The sequence below is a fragment of the Artemia sp. Qi Xiang Cuo genome, chromosome 2, assembly GCF_049724085.1.
Source record: "Artemia sp. Qi Xiang Cuo chromosome 2, ASM4972408v1, whole genome shotgun sequence".
Lineage (NCBI taxonomy): Eukaryota > Metazoa > Arthropoda > Branchiopoda > Anostraca > Artemiidae > Artemia > Artemia sp. Qi Xiang Cuo.
In genome coordinates this window covers 5,074,150-5,092,496 of record NC_142795.1, presented here as the reverse complement: position 1 = coordinate 5,092,496, position 18,347 = coordinate 5,074,150, and the positions used below count along the sequence as shown (strand labels likewise).

Here is an 18,347-nt window from a genome sequence, read left to right as displayed (position 1 = left end):
CAAATATGGCTCTGAAGTATGGCCGCTCCGAAAAGCGGATGAAGATTTGCTAGACGTTTTCCAGAGAAATTGCGTAAGGATTGTTCTGGGTACCCGGTTGACTGACCGTATTTCAAACAATAGGCTATACGAAAAATGTGGTTTAATACCGCTTTCTAGGTCTATAATGAAAGAGAGGTTGAGGTGGTTAGGACATGTTGTTCGGATGAAGGATGACAGATTGCCGAAGATTGTTCTTTTCGGCCAACCATCTAGGGCTAAACGGAAAGCAGGTCGTCCCCGTCTGGGTTGGGAGGACGTCATAAAGAAAGATTTAAAGGAAATGGGAACTTCGTGGGTGGGTGTAAAAAGGGAGGCTTTGAATAGATTGGGGTGGAGGAGGAGCGTGCGTAGCTGTGTTGGCCTCAGGCGGCTTGGTGCTGCGATGAGTTGTTAGTAGTAGTAGTAGTAGTAATTAAAAGCGGTAAAAAAAATAGACTGTATACACCTTACTTAGTGCGTTCGTTTGAATAGGTATTATGCTTTGGAATAAGACAGAATCAAAATAAAGCAATATTTATGCTTTGGAATAAGACAGAATCAAAAGAAAAATTATAAACAAAAAAAAGTCCCTTTAAAACAGGTCTTATATGACCTGTTTTACTTCATCCTCCTTTATCCCTATTCTAAGACATTTAGTATTTATTTTTTAACCTATTCTCGTGTTCTGAATACTCGAAAGCTCTAGAAATTCGCTCAACCTTTTATCCAATACAAACGCATATTTGTATAAATGTATTTTTGATAGGGACATTACCTGATGAAGAGGATAATACTCATCATAGCACTGGTTAATCTCCTCAGGTCTTTCATACACTAAATACTTGACACAGTTCCATGCTCCTCGTTCACATGCTATGTGGAGCAGGGGTCTCTTCTGTTGCCAGGGAAGCCAATGAGCCTCTGACTGTTGCAGGAGGAGCTCTAAAGTGTCCACTTGATCCCCATCTACTGCATAAAATATAGAGCTTTGCAATTTGTCGCTAGTTCGCTCGGCTGCGAAGTCATCACACTGGATAAGGCATTTGAAGCGCATTTCACAATTTTGAGTGTGAGGTCCAGGCCAACACATTTTGGTATCGGCATCAATCCTAGCATTGTGTCTTAAAAGAAGCTCTACAATTTCTTCATGACTGAAATATAAAACAAAGTTATTAGGATATTGAAAATTTACCATTATTTTTTCCAATTATGGCTTAGACTTAAGAATCTACGCCAGTGTAGTTTTTTTTTAATATTTTGAACTTAAACTCGTAATATATTAAGCGATTCTGGCATATCCACGATGCGTAATATAAATTTACCAGACATGCTTTGCTTGTACCTCCATCCAGGGCTCTGGAGTCAGAATCGTGGAATCAGATTTAAGTAAATTTCTGCTGAATGGAGTCAAAGTTGGTTATAACTTATAAAACTTAGTTAAATGAAACTTTAAAACAGGGCTGTGAAGACGGAGTCGTGGAGTCAAGAGTTTTAGTAGTTTTGCTGAATGGAGTCGGAGTTGAAGTTGGTATACTGAAAATGACTGGAGTCGAAGTTAAAGTCGGTTATAACTTATAACCGACTCCACAGTCATGCCGCCATGGACGAGTTTTAGTAATTTTGCTGAATGGAGTCGTAGTTGAAGTTGGTATACTGAAAATGTCTGGAGTCGAAGTTACAGTCGGTTATAACTTATAACCGACTCCATATCCATTCCTCCATGGACGCGTACTTCATACTACTTACTAAATAATAAATATGAATTATACGATCCATGTGAAAAGCTATAGTGGCTAAAAGCCTATCTGAGTATCCCGAAAACTATCCACTCGTGTTAACGCCTGATTTTTTTTTCAGTCAACTTTTCGATTTTTTTTTCTTTGTTTCTCTTCAGTCTGTTTTTGTTTGTACGGTGTTAAATAAAATGAATAAATGCCCACATTTAAGTATCGGAAATTCCAAAAAGAAGCTTCAGTTTTTCCAGAATTCACAGCTTTTATCCATGGTTTCAAAATATTAGCTGAAGACAGGAAAGCATTATTTGTTATCTGTCAATGAAGTATTTTGGTATGTATATTAGTTTATATCCTTACAAATTTCTTAAAAATCCTTCCGAGGTTATAACGAAAGATTTCCTCAGAAACTGGGCATTCTCTATAATTTTAATTGTTAGGTACCATATCAGATTTTGAGTAGGGCCCGACCGATATTATCTGGTCGATATGAGGGTCAGTTTCATTATCGAATATCGGGAGAAAATATCGGTTACCGGCCCATATGTTTTTTGTTTTTATTATTATTATTATTATGTGCAAATTGTCCAGAAATTGGCACCAGATTTGTTCAGGTAATTTTCGAGTTCCCAGTCCTTGCGGGCGGAGCCACCAGCTAAGTCTGACCATGTTGTAGAGAGCAGCACATGTGAATCAGATGAAGTCAAAGTATATTTCTTGTCAATACTTGCACCAATGTTCTAAATGTATGGTGACTTCAAGAACGTACATCCTCTACCAAAAGAACTAAACAGAATACATTAAACTTACATTTCTGTTTAATGAATGTTCACTTGCGTGGGTGAAAGATCTAAAGTTCAATCGGTTAAAGTCAAGATATCCAGTCAGGAGAGCAGCTAAGGAGGAGAGGAGGTGATTCAAGGTGGGGTAGGGGAGTTCCAAGGTGTCGCCGCCGCGTGTCAACACCTTGGAATTGTAGCTTGTGTCTCCGAATTTGTCGCCATACTAAGCGATTTTGTCGAGACATTCTTTAAATCCCTCCTCCAACTTAAAACTCTAGCTGCACCCCCATATCCAGTGTGCCTAGCATGAACTCGTTAGCAAGAGACCATATCATATGAATTTAAAGTAAAGTTTTCAAATTAATATGGGAATGATTAAAATTCAAAGTTTCGCTATTGAAATTTGGGTTTTGAATAATCAATTCCAATAAATATCTTACGCTTCTTTCGATCAGATTTTCAGGTATTTGTGTTTATGTAACTAAACCGGCTTCTTTGATTATTGTTTTCTTATTTGTCACTTCCACAAATATCCGCCATTCCATTTATGTGATCAGAAGCTGCTGATCAGAAAAGGCAAAGAAAATAAAACATCTTTTGTAAATGGCCTAATTTTTGGAATCCACAGTGAATATTATTGAGGCTGTTCCTTGGTGCGTAATAGACCAGGGAGAAACATGTGAATATGAATATGGGCAGAGAATGGGGGAAGGGGGGGGGGGTAAACTTTAGGTAAGTTTCGTTTTCCCGAGGGGAATTTTTGGGCAAATTATACGGTATTGCATCGATACACTACCGATATGTCGGTATCGGACCCCAAAAATTCATATCAGTCGGGCCCTAATTTTGAGATTGCTGTATTTTTCTCTTACTATCCTTACATGTTAAATTCCTCATCGCTATAGTCAAACCAATTGAAGATATTTCAAATAATGGTATTCATGTGCTCAATGATAAAAATTGTAGTGAACCATTGTGAGACCTTTATCAGGTAAAAAATTTAATAGATACTAATTAGTTTAATTTTAAAATGTTACTTTTCATACACCATTACAGTAATATTTATTCGTTTTTCGCTTGGTTATATAGTTTCTATGTTATGGAATTCCCTAGAAAATGATCTAAAGAAATCTAAGCCAGAAAATATTAAAAACTAATTTAATGAATCATCACTAATTTATAGAATAAAGGATAATTATGCTTTTTATTTCATTGTCATTATTATATTTTCATTATCCTGGAGGAAATATGAATATGAAGTTGTTTACGTTTATCTTGTTATTGGTAAATTCCGCTCTGCTCTGAGATTTTTTTTTTTCGTTTACATTTTAATAAAGGTTTTGCTACTTTAGTTGATATTATTCTAATTTTGTTAATTTTGTCAAATCTACAGTAATACCACCAGGACATTTTTAATTTTGAATCTTAGGGAAAATTGTGCAGTTATATTACATTTCTACTTTTTTTCCCCTAATTGTTTCAAATAAATAATATGACATCATTGAAAGAAATACACTCATTTTCGAATGTTATGTGTCTTCTTTTTTGTAGATGGCACTGGTCACAATACTTCAGTCTACAAGAAGCTCATAGCTTTTAATAATTTTACTATTTTAAAGAAAATACTGTGAATGCCGTTCGTAAACACCTTTCAACAGCCATTTTCGTTTATGGACTTTATGGAGTCTTACTGGACTTTATGGAGTCTTACTGGACTTTATGGAGTCTTACTGGACTTTAAGGAGTCTTACTTTAAGTATTACTAACAAAAACCCATCTTTCTGCCTGTTTGAAACCCTAGACACTTTGAGGATAACTCACCCACCAATCCAAGACACAAGTCTGTTTTTGAGGAAAACTTGAAATGAGTGAAACAAAATATACTTCAAACTAATTAAAAAACTTTGTTTAGCGAAAAATTCGATAAATATATGTATCAGCGATTATTCCAGTTAACTAACAGAGGGGGGGGGGGAGATTGTAAATCATGGGCCCCCCAAAAATTAGGCCTAGAGGTGATACAAAGTCTAATCTGACTCTGTTTATAAGACATGGCAAAGAAAATAAAACTTATACTGAAATACAGTCAACCTCTGTTTTTCTTTTCTTCTTTAGAAGAAAATTATATTTTCTTTCAAATATTTCGGCAGCTTAATTTTGACGCGCAAATAATTCTTTTAAATCTAATTTTACCAAGCCAATTTTACCAAACCAATCATAAAATAGTTAAGAACTTGCTCTACACTATATGACAAGATAATTTGTAGAAAATCAAAGATATAAAAAGCAATACATCAATCCCCAGAAACGGTTTGCAACACATAAAAAGGGAAGGAGGAGGGGTTTTTCTCAAACACTACAATTAAACACGAAAAAAATAGATAAGGAAAGAAAGAGCAAACCCAACTCGAACAAAACACAATCAAGGCATACGGTTTTTTTTTAAATCAATGATTGGAATGCTAGAGCCAAAACCAACAATGTACTTTTTTATTCATAATATTGTTTAAAAAATGACAAGCAATCAGCACCGCTCTCCGTTATCTAGGGTTATAGTGGTATTGTAATTACCAGGGTTGCAGCTAGAAGTGGAGGGGAGGGTTCCCCCCTCGCAAATTTCCAAGGCGTCGGCACGCAGTGCTGACGTCTTGAAACTTTGGGCGTTTTAATTTAGCATATATGCCCGCATTTGTCGGCAGGCTGGACAATTTTGTCAGCACATTCTATACCCCACCCCCGAACTCAAAACCCTTTCTTCGCCCCTGGTAATTATGCGCTCCTCATATTTTTTTTTCCTGTTATCTACACTTGGTCAAATTGGCATCCGAAAGTTCGCTTATATGAAAAATCTCAATTAGCTAGTAAGTCTGGGCTAACATGTACCCATTGACCAAAGCTGATTTGAAAGACAAAAAACATTTGTAAGTAGCAAAGGTTCATAGCCCAACTGAAATTTCCTCTAGTATCTTTTCTGAAAGAGAACCTGAGTACAATCAATTCTAGCCTAAGTGTTTATGGGTTTCTTCTAGTTCCAAGTATTTAGCCTACTATTTTCTACTTTTCATATATATACCCTTTCTTTTGTCATGGGTCTAGCAGGTTCCTTTAGGCTTTCATTTTCTCCTTCATTTATCTGCAAATTTCTTTCCTTTTTAAGTAATTTATAGCTTATTATTTTTTTGGTACTTGTATCACATAGCACCGACCACTCAAGTTAATCATCCATTGACTCACTGTAGAACCGATTTCTTTCAGCTTAGCGTGAGATAAGACAAAAACAAGTGATAGAATAGAAGGGAAATATATAATTTGGGCTATATATTTAGACATTAGGGGGGTGGGAGGGGGGTAAAGTATTTGGACAGTGTTAAGCTAGAAAACAATTCTTACTTCATAATATGCAGAATAATTGTACCTAATACATTTTGCATGCAGACCCGCTATACTTTACCCCACCCCCTAATGTGCAAATATATAGCCCAAATTTGTCTCTAAGGTATTATATTTTCATCATATTTTGGTATATTTCTTTATGATTAACCTAACTTCCCTTCTTGAGTGGTCGGCACTATCCGAGTTGCAGCGGTAGCTAGCAACCTAGTAAGAGACGATTACGCCCAACGGTAATAAATATAATAACCCATAACTCCTAAAAATAGAGTCAGATCAGAACAAAAAGTAAACAATTAGAACTGCCTTCTACAAAGCCCATATAAAAGAAACTTTCTGTCCCTTGGCTTGAACAGCAAGGGATTTATATTGGCTTAAAAATCAAGAAAAGTGGCAGCGCTACATATCATACGAGTACCTTTTTTTTTATTAGGGTAAATAATTACATAAACTTGATTGCATTGTGTTATTTTATTTTTTAGCTACCATTTTTGATTTACCTCTTGGGGCGACCCGCCGGATCTTCGTTTTAGAATAGCCAATGTATTGAATTGCCTTGGTATTGAATTCAAATACAATATGATTGACATCCAAGCTATGCTAGTAAACATCCACGCACTAAATATAGCCAATACTACCAATAGCATGTAAAATCGGTTTGAAAACTGAAACCGGTCAAACCGTCTTTGTTTTACTCTTGGTAACTGACTACTAAGCCGGTAATTTTTTGGGTATCTTTTAAATTATGTTCTTTTTACGAACAAATGTAATCTAATTGACAACCCGGGCATGTTAATAAAGATATCCCCTGTACATACAACCAGTGCTATTAGTTGTAATATACCATAGTAAATCAATCTGACAGCTGAAATTGATCAAAATGTCCTTGTTTTACCTCTTAAAAAATATCCAACGAGCCTAGTTACTTTAACGAATTTTCAAAATTCTGTACTTTTTATGATTAGATTCAAATAAATAACTCGATTATGCTAATAAATATCTCCCAGCACATAAAACCAGCATTACCAGTTCTATTATACCGTCTAAAATCGAGCTGGTAACCGTAATTGATCAAACTGTAGATGTTTAAAAATCTTGGAAAATGGTTACTGAGCCATTTTGAGTTAGTTTGGTGTATTTTTTAAATTCAGCACATTTTTTATGGATAAATTCAGTTTCACCGGCAACTCTGACAGGTTAATAAATACCTCCCCAGGCAATTAAATTTCATCAACCCGTCCTTGTTTTACCACTTGGAAAATAGATACTGAGCCATTTTTGAGTTATTTTTGTTTATTTTTTAAATTCAGCACATTTTTTATGGATAAATTCAGTCTCATCGGCAACTCTGACAGGTTAATAAATACCTCCCAAGACAATTAAATTTCATCAAGCCGTCCTTGTTTTACCGCTTGGAAAATGGATGCTGAGCCATTTTTGAGTTATTTTGGTTTATTTTTAAAATTCAGCACATTTTTTATGTATAAATTCAGTTTCACCGGCAACTCTGACAGGTTAATAAATACCTCCCAAGACAATTAAATTTCATCAAGCCGTCCTTGTTTTACCGCTTGGAAAATGGATGCTGAGCCATTTTTGAGTTATTTTGGTTTATTTTTCAAATTCAGCACATTTTTTATGGATAAATTCAGTTTCATCGACAACTCTGACAGGTTAATAAATACCTCCCCAGGCAATTAAATTTCATCAAGCCGTCCTTGTTTTACCGCTTGGAAAATGGGTGCTGAGCCATTTTTGAGTTATTTTGGTTTATTTTTTTAAATTCAGCACATTTCTTATGGATAAATTCAGTTTCATCGGCAACTCTGACAGGTTAATAAATACCTCCCAAGACAATTAAATGTCATCAAGCCGTCCTTGTTTTACCGCTTGGAAAATGGGTGCTGAGCCATTTTTGAGTTATTTTGGTTTATTTTTTTAATTCGGCACATTTTTATGGATAAATTCAGTTTCATCGGCAACTCTGACAGGTTAATAAATACCTCCCCAGGCAATTAAATTTCATCAAGCCGTCCTTGTTTTACCACATGGAAAATAGCTACTGAGCCATTTTTGAGTTATTTTGGTTTATTTTTTAAATTCAGCACATTTTTTATGGATAAATTCAGTTTCATCGGCAACTCTGACAGGTAAATAAATACCTCCCCAGGCAATTAAATTTCATCAAGCCGTCCTTGTTTTACCAATTGGAAAATAGCTACTGAGCCATTTTTAAGTTATTTTGGTGTATTTTTTAAATTCAGCACATATTTTATGGATAAATTCAGTTTCATCGGCAACTCTGACAGATTAATAAATACCTCCCCAGACAATTAAATCTCATCAAGCCGTCCTTGTTTTACCGCTTGGAAAATGGCTACTGAGCCATTTTTGAGTTATTTTGGTTTATTTTTTAAATTCAGCACATTTTTTATGGATAAATTCAGTTTCATCGGCAACTCTGACAGGTTAATAAATACCTCCCCAGGCAATTAAATTTCATCAAGCCGTCCTTGTTTTACCAATTGGAAAATAGCTACTGAGCCATTTTTGAGTTATTTTGGTTTATTTTTTAAATTCAGCACATATTTTATGGATAAATTCAGTTTCATCGGCAACTCTGACAGATTAATAAATACCTCCCCAGACAATTAAATCTCATCAAGCCGTCCTTGTTTTACCGCTTGGAAAATAGGTGCTGAGCCATTTTTGAGTTATTTTGGTTTATTTTTTAAATTCAGCACATTTTTTATGGATAAATTCAGTTTCATCGGCAACTCTGACAGGTTAATAAATACCTCCCAAGACAATTAAATTTCATCAAGCCGTCCTTGTTTTACCGCTTGGAAAAATGGATGCTGAGCCATTTTTGAGTTATTTTGGTTTATTTTTTAAATTCAGCACATTTTTTATGTATAAATTCAGTTTCACCGGCAACTCTGACAGGTTAATAAATACCTCCCAAGACAATTAAATTTCATCAAGCCGTCCTTGTTTTACCGCTTGGAAAATGGATGCTGAGCCATTTTTGAGTTATTTTGGTTTATTTTTAAAATTCAGCACATTTTTTATGGATAAATTCAGTTTCATCGACAACTCTGACAGGTTAATAAATACCTCCCCAGGCAATTAAATTTCATCAAGCCGTCCTTGTTTTACCGCTTGGAAAATGGGTGCTGAGCCATTTTTGAGTTATTTTGGTTTATTTTTTTAAATTCAGCACATTTCTTATGGATAAATTCAGTTTCATCGGCAACTCTGACAGGTTAATAAATACCTCCCCAGACAATTAAATCTCATCAAGCCGTCCTTGTTTTACCGCTTGGAAAATGGCTACTGAGCCATTTTTGAGTTATTTTGGTTTATTTTTTAAATTCAGCACATTTTTTATGGATAAATTCAGTTTCATCGGCAACTCTGACAGGTAAATAAATACCTCCCCAGGCAATTAAATTTCATCAAGCCGTCCTTGTTTTACCAAATGGAAAATAGCTACTGAGCCATTTTTGAGTTATTTTGGTTTATTTTTTAAATTCAGCACATTTTTTATGGATAAATTCAGTTTCATCGGCAACTCTGACAGGTTAATAAATACCTCCCAAGACAATTAAATTTCATCAAGCCGTCCTTGTTTTACCGCTTGGAAAATGGGTGCTGAGCCATTTTTGAGTTATTTTGGTTTATTTTTTAAATTCAGCACATTTCTTATGGATAAATTCAGTTTCATCGGCAACTCTGACAGATTAATAAATACCTCCCCAGACAATTAAATCTCATCAAGCCGTCCTTGTTTTACCGCTTGGAAAATGGCTACTGAGCCATTTTTGAGTTATTTTGGTGTATTTTTTAAATTCAGCACATTTTTTATGGATAAATTCAGTTTCATCGGCAACTCTGACAGGTAAATAAATACCTCCCCAGGCAATTAAATTTCATCAAGCCGTCCTTGTTTTACCAATTGGAAAATAGCTACTGAGCCATTTTTGAGTTATTTTGGTTTATTTTTTAAATTCAGCACATATTTTATGGATAAATTCAGTTTCATCGGCAACTCTGACAGATTAATAAATACCTCCCCAGACAATTAAATCTCATCAAGCCGTCCTTGTTTTACCGCTTGGAAAATGGCTACTGAGCCGTTTTTGAGTTATTTTGGTGTATTTTTTAAATTCAGCACATTTTTTATGGATAAATTCAGTTTCATCGGCAACTCTGACAGGTTAATAAATACCTCCCCAGGCAATTAAATTTCATCAACCCGTCCTTGTTTTACCACTTGGAAAATAGCTACTGAGCCATTTTTTAGTTATTTTTGTTTATTTTTTAAATTCAGCACATTTTTTATGGATAAATTCAGTTTCATCGGTAACTCTGACAGGTTAATAAATACCCCCCAGACAATTAAATTTCATCAGGCCGTCTTTGTTTTACCACTTGGAAAATAGCTACTGAGCCATTTTTGAGTTATTTTGGTTTATTTTTTTAATTCGGCACATTTTTATGGATAAATTCAGTTTCATCGGCAACTCTGACAGGTTAATAAATACCTCCCAAGACAATTAAATTTCATCAAGCCGTCCTTGTTTTACCGCTTGGAAAATGGGTGCTGAGCCGTTTTTGAGTTATTTTGGTTTATTTTTTAAATTCAGCACATTTTTTATGGATAAATTCAGTTTCATCGGCAACTCTGACAGGTTAATAAATACCTCCCAAGACAATTAAATTTCATCAAGCCGTCCTTGTTTTACCGCTTGGAAAATGGATGCTGTGCCATTTTTGAGTTATTTTGGTTTATTTTTTAAATTCAGCACATTTTTTATGGATAAATTCAGTTTCATCGGCAACTCTGACAGGTTAATAAATACCTCACAAGACAATTAAATTTCATCAAGCCGTCCTTGTTTTACCGCTTGGAAAATGGGTGCTGAGCCATTTTTGAGTTATTTTGGTTTATTTTTTAAATTCAGCATATTTTTTATGGATAAATTCAGTTTCATCGACAACTCTGACAGGTTAATAAATACCTCCCAAGACAATTAAATTTCATCAAGCAGTCCTTGTTTTACCGCTCGGAAAATGGGTGCTGAGCCATTTTTGAGTTATTTTGGTTTATTTTTTAAATTCAGCACATTTTTTATGGATAAATTCAGTTTCATCGGCAACTCTGACAGGTTAATAAATACCTCCCCAGGCAATTAAATTTCATCAACCCGTCCTTGTTTTACCACTTGGAAAATAGCTACTGAGCCATTTTTGAGTTATTTGGTTTATTTTTTAAATTCAGCACATTTTTCATGGATAAATTCAGTTTCATCGGTAACTCTGACAGGTTAATAAATACCTTCCCAGGCAATTAAATTTCATCAAGCCGTCCTTGTTTTACCGCTTCTAAAATGGCTACTGAGCCATTTTTGAGTTATTTTGGTGTATTTTTTAAATTCAGCACATTTTTCATGGATAAATTCAGTTTCATCGGTAACTCTGACAGGTTAATAAATACCTTCCCAGGCAATTAAATTTCATCAAGCCGTCCTTGTTTTACCGCTTGGAAAATGGGTGCTGAGCCATTTTTGAGTTATTTTGGTTTATTTTTTAAATTCAGCACATTTCTTATGGATAAATTCAGTTTCATCGGCAACTCTGACAGGTTAATAAATACCTCCCAAGACAATTAAATTTCATCAAGCCGTCCTTGTTTTACCGCTTGGAAAATGGGTGCTGAGCCATTTTTGAGTTATTTTGGTTTATTTTTTTAATTCGGCACATTTTTATGGATAAATTCAGTTTCATCGGCAACTCTGACAGGTTAATAAATATCTCCCCAGGCAACAAAAATTCATCAAGCCATCCTTGTGTTACCTCTTGGAAAATGGCTACTGAGCCTGGATATTTTGGTGTACAACTGAAATTGATCAAGACTATGATTTGAGGAAGGGTGCTGATCGGTTGTTGTGTATAAAGAGGTCAAATCACGTTATTGTTTCCAAATGTGTAAAGAGGTATAGGCTACAGAGGGGAGTTTTCCTATATATGCCGACAGCTCAGGGTGACATTTATTTTTCAGTCAAATACAAATGCGAAGTGTAGAATAAAAAATAAGTACTACATCATTAAAGAGACGTCTATTTTTTAGAATTTCTTTGAAACTGCATTTTGACGTTAAATACCAAATAATCGAAAAAGAATGGCTCTGACACAATAGGGTTTGAGGTAAAAAATATAAAAGAAACTTATATTATAGCCTGTATTTAATATTTATTATTGATATATCTAAAATGATTATAATATAGTCATAATATATAACTAATATAAGATAATTTCATAAACTATAATTAATGATAATAATAATGACTAGTACTATAATTACATAAATATCCCTGATTCTATCAGGCTACTTAAATAAAGAAGCTTACCCCTTCAAACACGCGATATGTAATGGTAATGAGCAGGAACCTCTGTTAACATCTGGTTTTCTGGCGAGGATCCATTTTACTAAGTCTACGTGATTAATACCCACTGCTTTTTGGAGCAAGTTGTATCCTTCCTCATCGGTTATAAGAAGTACATTTTCATTCTATCAAGAAACATACAAATATACTTTAATGTAAGAATTTACAGAAAGAAACTCTTAAGGAAGGTAAAGTTGGTTAAAATCACAGCTGCTATTTGTGTAAAATACAACTTTAAACTAAAAAAATAATTCCAAAACAATAAGTTTCAATTAAGAACAATTAGATATGAAGGTAATCAGAAAAGTATTACCAATTTAACTCGATTTAACCAATTTAATTTACTAATCAAATTACTAATTACCAGCTGAAACTTATGGGAAAATCATTAAACACTTCGATAAAACAGCTTCAATAAGAAGAAAATGTGGCATAGCTCACTTAATCCGAAGAATAGACAAAAAAAAAGTTTAGAAATGTTAATTTGAATTAATCCACTTTTACATTGAATGAGAAAATCATTATACAGCTAGCCTTCCAATCAATTTACTTAAAATGAAAAATAAAAAAAGTAAACAATCTTAATAGCTAAAGTTTTAATGCTTCACAAAAATACTGTTTAATATCATAATCAGTTCTGTATGGCTAAAACGTAAATTTGATTAGTAGTCTTTTTCAACTTTATATTCCTCCCCATATTGGATAAGGTTACGATATTCATTCAATCACTTATTTTCCCTTATATAGCTTTGTCGAATAATCATGACAGGTACAACAAATTTTTCCAGTTTACGAAACAACACAAAATGGGAATAAGGCCGTATCTACGGGAGGGGGGCTAATTACAAGGTTTGACCCCCCTCCCCTCGACAAAAAAAATTTCAAACTCGTAAAAAAGTAACAAAAATACTCAATGCGTTTTGTAAAAAATTTTGGCACTCCACCCCCAAACCAAAATACTCCCACCCCAGTGGCGTATTTCTAGGAGGCCCAGGGGGCACATCCCCTCAAAATTCCCACTTTATTTTTTCTAAAAGTTTAATGTCTTCCTCTAAGCAGTCCCCTTGATGTTTTATTATATACTGCGATAATATATTATGAGTGCTGCACAACAGTAGAATTTCTCCCCTTTACAGATCTTTTATATTGGCTGATGAGATGAGTTATTTAACTTCAAAAGAACAGCTGTTCTTGTCGTCTGTTTCAATGACGATCATCAAATACCAGAAAGTTTTTTTTACGTTTCGACACTGCGAATGACTTGACTGGCGTAGGTCTTGCAAAGTAGATAATTAGACTATACTTACAGTTTGGATTAGACGTGACCCAATTGGCTTTGATGGAGGTAGTAGCATGTCCGGTTTTTAAAATAGCAGTCCAGACAGCTGAAAGTGTCGGGACACCCGCCTAAACACTAAGACACCAACGTCGGTTGGTCTTTGTGACATTTCTTAACCATTGAGCCGATATTGTGACGAAGCTGCAAACATATAAGCAGTTTTGTTCCTCTGAGATTAGCCTCCTTACTGAGTTAACTGTTGGGCAAGCCAAATAGAGGTCTATAGACGAGTCTCGTCATCCCGATAAATTTTCTGACAATTTTGGTGAGTGCGAAAACCGCTTTCTTCCAGGTGTGCATTCAGTCTTTATTGCATTCTCCCTGTTACCACGACATCTACAGAGCGTTCATTAGCACGCTAAAGCAGCTAAAACTATAACACCGAAATCAGACAGGAGAAGGCAGGTTGAAGGTCTTGCACACAAGTCTTCAATTGCAATGTCGAAGTGAATATTGACGATGTTTGAAGTGACTTCGGGAGGAAATCAAGACGGATTTAAATAGAAGAAGTATTTACAGTGCTTATGTTGTTTTATATCTGATCCAAGGATTAACAAGATTACAGCTCTTCAATTTGGTTAATTAAACTAATTATTTTACCTTTTTTAGTAACGTAATAATAAATAAGTTCTAAAAGGGTACTATAACAGTAAATACTTCGTTGCTGGTAAGTTTCTGGCCTTCCTGTAGCTTTTAACTGCCCCCTCCCCTCCACCAACAGAAATCCTAAATGCGTCACTGCCCCGCCCTCTGAACAAAAATCCTGGAAACAGCCTTAGAATAATATATTTCTATTAAAAATTTCATTTTAATAAAGCAGATACAAATTATTATTTACATCCTGGACCCGCGTTTTGAAACAGCAGTTTTTTAAAACTGTTGAAATTATGTCCCATTTAAATTACTCGAATTTGGTTTATATAAATGTTAATTTTAAAATTTCAAAAAGAAAGAAGTAAATTAAAAAGAAATCCTGAAACAGAACGTAAAACGATTTTAATTACAGTACTGAAAATTGTAACCTTTGGAATCTGAGAAAGAAGTGGTTCCAGCTTTACAATTGGTGTTCGATTATCGACTTTAAGGGCTTGAAATATCGCCAACACTATTTGGTTTGTCGCTTCTGATATAATTTTGCAGCTTCCGCTCGATAGTAAGTTCCCGCCGGCAGGAAAAAGACTTCCCAATGCTCCGCCCATTGCCCGGCGAGCCTGACGGACACAGCGACAGACAGACCTCACTTTCGAACCTAAAAAGAAATATCGAAGTTCATTCTCTGAGCACAATACATATTGTAGCCTTTTCAATAAAAACTATAATTGGATTCTAGAAAATAAAAATTACAAAATCTTGAAACATACGAAAACATCGTCATTGGATGATGCGATTTTCTTTTTTGACAATGACTCCCAAAAACGACAAAAAAAACAACAGATTCTCAGCAGAGTTTCTCCATGACCCTACCAAAGAGACGTCTATACAACTAGACTTTCTTAAGAACGCCATGAAGTCATGATTACATTCAATCTCTTTACAACTCTCCAGATGATTGATAGCTCGGTCAAACGTGCTACATCCACGTTTCTTCAAACTCCCTGTGACTTCTTTGATACAAAAGATTAAGAAAACAAAAAACTGGACCATTGAGTTTATAATCTTACCAGAATCGCCTCAACAACAAAACACCTGACTTAATCAGCTGCAACACAAACAAACTTTGCAAAAGAAAAGTTAAGCAGGATATCAGAAATACCCTTCCAACCCAAAACTCCAAAAACTGCAAGTATTTCAAGATCCTGTTCAAGAAAGGTAAAAGCTGCAAACTATTCACACCAGTCAGTGAGTGACTCATTAAGAAGGATTCCCTAATGCTCGCAATCCTGGACGGACAGATTAAGGATGACAGGTTGCCAAAGATGGAGTTTTATGACCATTCATACGGGGGATGAATGAAAAGCGAGTCGTCCCTGTATGGGTAGCAGTGGCGGATCCAGAGGGGGTGACGAGGGGGCGCCCCCCTTAACGTAGTCTAAAGTAGTGTAATTTACTTAATTAACGCAAGATTGCGTTAATTAAACTTGCTCCTAACGCAAGCTTATCGGATCTACCTGTTTTGCCCCCCCCCCCCTAAAAAATCCTGGATCCACCCCTGATTCGTGGGAAAGATCATAAGCAAGGATTTAAAGAAAACTAGAACTTCATGAGAGGGATAAAGAGCAAAACTTTCAATAGATTGTGGTAGAGCAGGGTCGTGCACAGCTGTGTTGGCCTTAGGCGGCTTGGCTCTGAAGAGCACATAAGCTTAGTAGTAGTGGTAGTGGCAGCGTAATATACCAGATGAAATCATCAGGATCACTGGAGACTAACATAACCAGCTCAAAAGTCAATTTTGGTTGACAGTAAACATTTTTTGCAGGGTATATTAATTTTTTTCCAGCGTGAATTTTTAATTGTATTAGAAACTCTGTTAAGAGGTAAGAAATTCCTGAACACTGCTCGCAGCAGAACATTTCTAGAGTTGTGTGTTTCTAGAACAATTTTAGCCTACAACTAGAACTTCAAGAGAGGGATAAAGATCAAAACTTTCAATATATTGTGGTAGAGGAGGGGCGTGCACAGCTGTGTTGGCTTACGCGGCTTGGCTCTGCAGAGCACATAAGTTTAGCAGTAGTGGTAGTGGCAGCATAATATGCCAGATTAAATCTTCGAATCACTGAACACTCACATAACCAGCTCAACAGACAAATATCAATTTGTCTGTTGGGAATTTCAATTTGGGAATTTTCGTCCTCTCCCTGAATTTAGCCGAATGTGGTGATAGAATAGGTGGAACCAATTTTGAACACTTGCATAAGATGATGAGATAGTTCAGGAATCTATGACCATCCAAAAACATCAACAACATGCAGATTGCATCTCCTAAATTGAAAAAAAAGACATTTAGCAGGTGGATCAATCCAAAAAATACGCAAGTCATGGTGAGATTGTGCCAAGAGTCATCAAATCTTCTGTCACTAACATAATCGACAACGAATAAATGGAAACAGTTGATTGTTTTCTCAACCTTAGAAGTCTCTTAGCAGAAGATAACTGCCACCGCGCCAATATTAAACACCTCTTACCTATTACCAGACCGAGGTTCTGGAAACCCTCAAACACCTGGATATGCTACCACATTTCAATTCATCTGAAAGCTCACTTCTTTCAGATGAAAGACAGCAATTGCTTTAGTTCAGCAGCAGAAGTGACTGAATCCTAAATGCCTGCTCAAAAGTCTGGCTTGAAGGGACTACTGAAAGACTTTGACCATGGGAATACCTCATAATAGGTGGATCAATATCTTTTATCGACACCATACAGCCCAGATATCACAAAATGTAAACGACAGAACACCATACAGAGCCCTGGTCCATGAAACATCAAAAGGAGTGGCCCCGAAATGTCCCATAAGGATGGATAAGTAGTAAGTTCTTAGGATATGCAATCTATTTTAAAGATCATGCAAGGACAGAAAGGTTGAGAAACATGTGTAAACGATCATTCTATCAGAAAATAGACCACCTTGAATATCCTGGTTTAATTAATTAGGATTGGCAAAAATATTATGATTGAAGATGAGCTAAGAACTTCCCTAGCAGTTATACTAAATGTGAAGAAACTTGAAAAGATTAAATTAAAACTAGCACACTGAACAACAAAAAGTTTTACACAAGCATGCAACCGAATATCTGTAAAATATACGAATTGTCAGTTAATATTTCAATGGGAATCAAATAGTGTGCACGCAGACCATGAAGGAGGGCTGTAAATTTGGAAAAAAAGTAAAAACGGGCGATTTTTTAACCATCAAATGATGAGGAGGATCGAAAACATCTCTGCGTCATGAGGATGATCACATCTCTGCGTCACATCGATAAGTATATGATCTACATTAGAGGTAATCATGCACTATGTACCTATTTCTAAAGCAAGAAATAGGTGAAGACTGATGTAATTTGCTTTCATGTTTCCTGAAGCTAAAGCATTTCGGCAACTGATGCATTTTTAGTTTTACAAGAGAACGCCACTTCTTAGTTTTACAGAAACCAACCGAAAATACTTAATTTGTCAAACTTAGGATTTTCCATAAACATCAAATAATGAACTCTTATCCCCTGGTGAAAAATGAAAATCTGGCACAATACCAGCAATAATGTATAACATACAATGATCTAGTTACAGACTAAGGGGCAAAGATGCTTAGACTTAAAAAAAATTTAGACTGAAGGCAAAACCACCGAGTTGAAAAGGAAATATTAAAGCTATTTATAATCTCAAGGTTGTATGAAAAACCACCAAGGGACAATCAAGGTACCATAGATAACGTGTCGGTGATATTATCATGATGAGTGGTTTTTACAAATAAATCCTAAATTAACTATTAAGGCTAGCTGTAGGTTTTGTGATTTGAATGACCTAACTCTTAGGCCTATATAATAAATCTCTCAGCCATACACAACTTGCTGGAGGGAGCTTCCTCAAAAAATGCGTTGCAATTTTTTCAAACATCACTAGATGCCAATTACGCTTGTCTATTTGTAAATCGAAAACTACGCTCGAGTCACATATTTTCATAGGCAGCGTAATCGCGCTG

At 35.4% G+C, this 18,347-nt stretch overlaps 1 protein-coding gene across 2 annotated transcripts in view; it reads right to left on the bottom strand.

Moving 5' to 3' along the window:
• LOC148954825 (uncharacterized) overlaps positions 1-18,347 on the bottom strand; it is an 81,988-nt gene that overhangs the window by 33,031 nt on the left and 30,610 nt on the right. For both annotated transcript variants that reach the window (XM_089098807.1, XM_089098816.1), the window contains exons 2-4: positions 14,737-14,963; positions 12,340-12,500; positions 797-1,172 (exon numbers count right to left, since the gene is read on the bottom strand). In XM_089098807.1, the coding sequence (XP_088954933.1) occupies positions 797-1,172; positions 12,340-12,500; positions 14,737-14,913 (714 nt within the window). In that variant the 5' untranslated portion in view covers positions 14,914-14,963. The remainder of the gene's footprint in view (positions 1-796; positions 1,173-12,339; positions 12,501-14,736; positions 14,964-18,347) is intronic.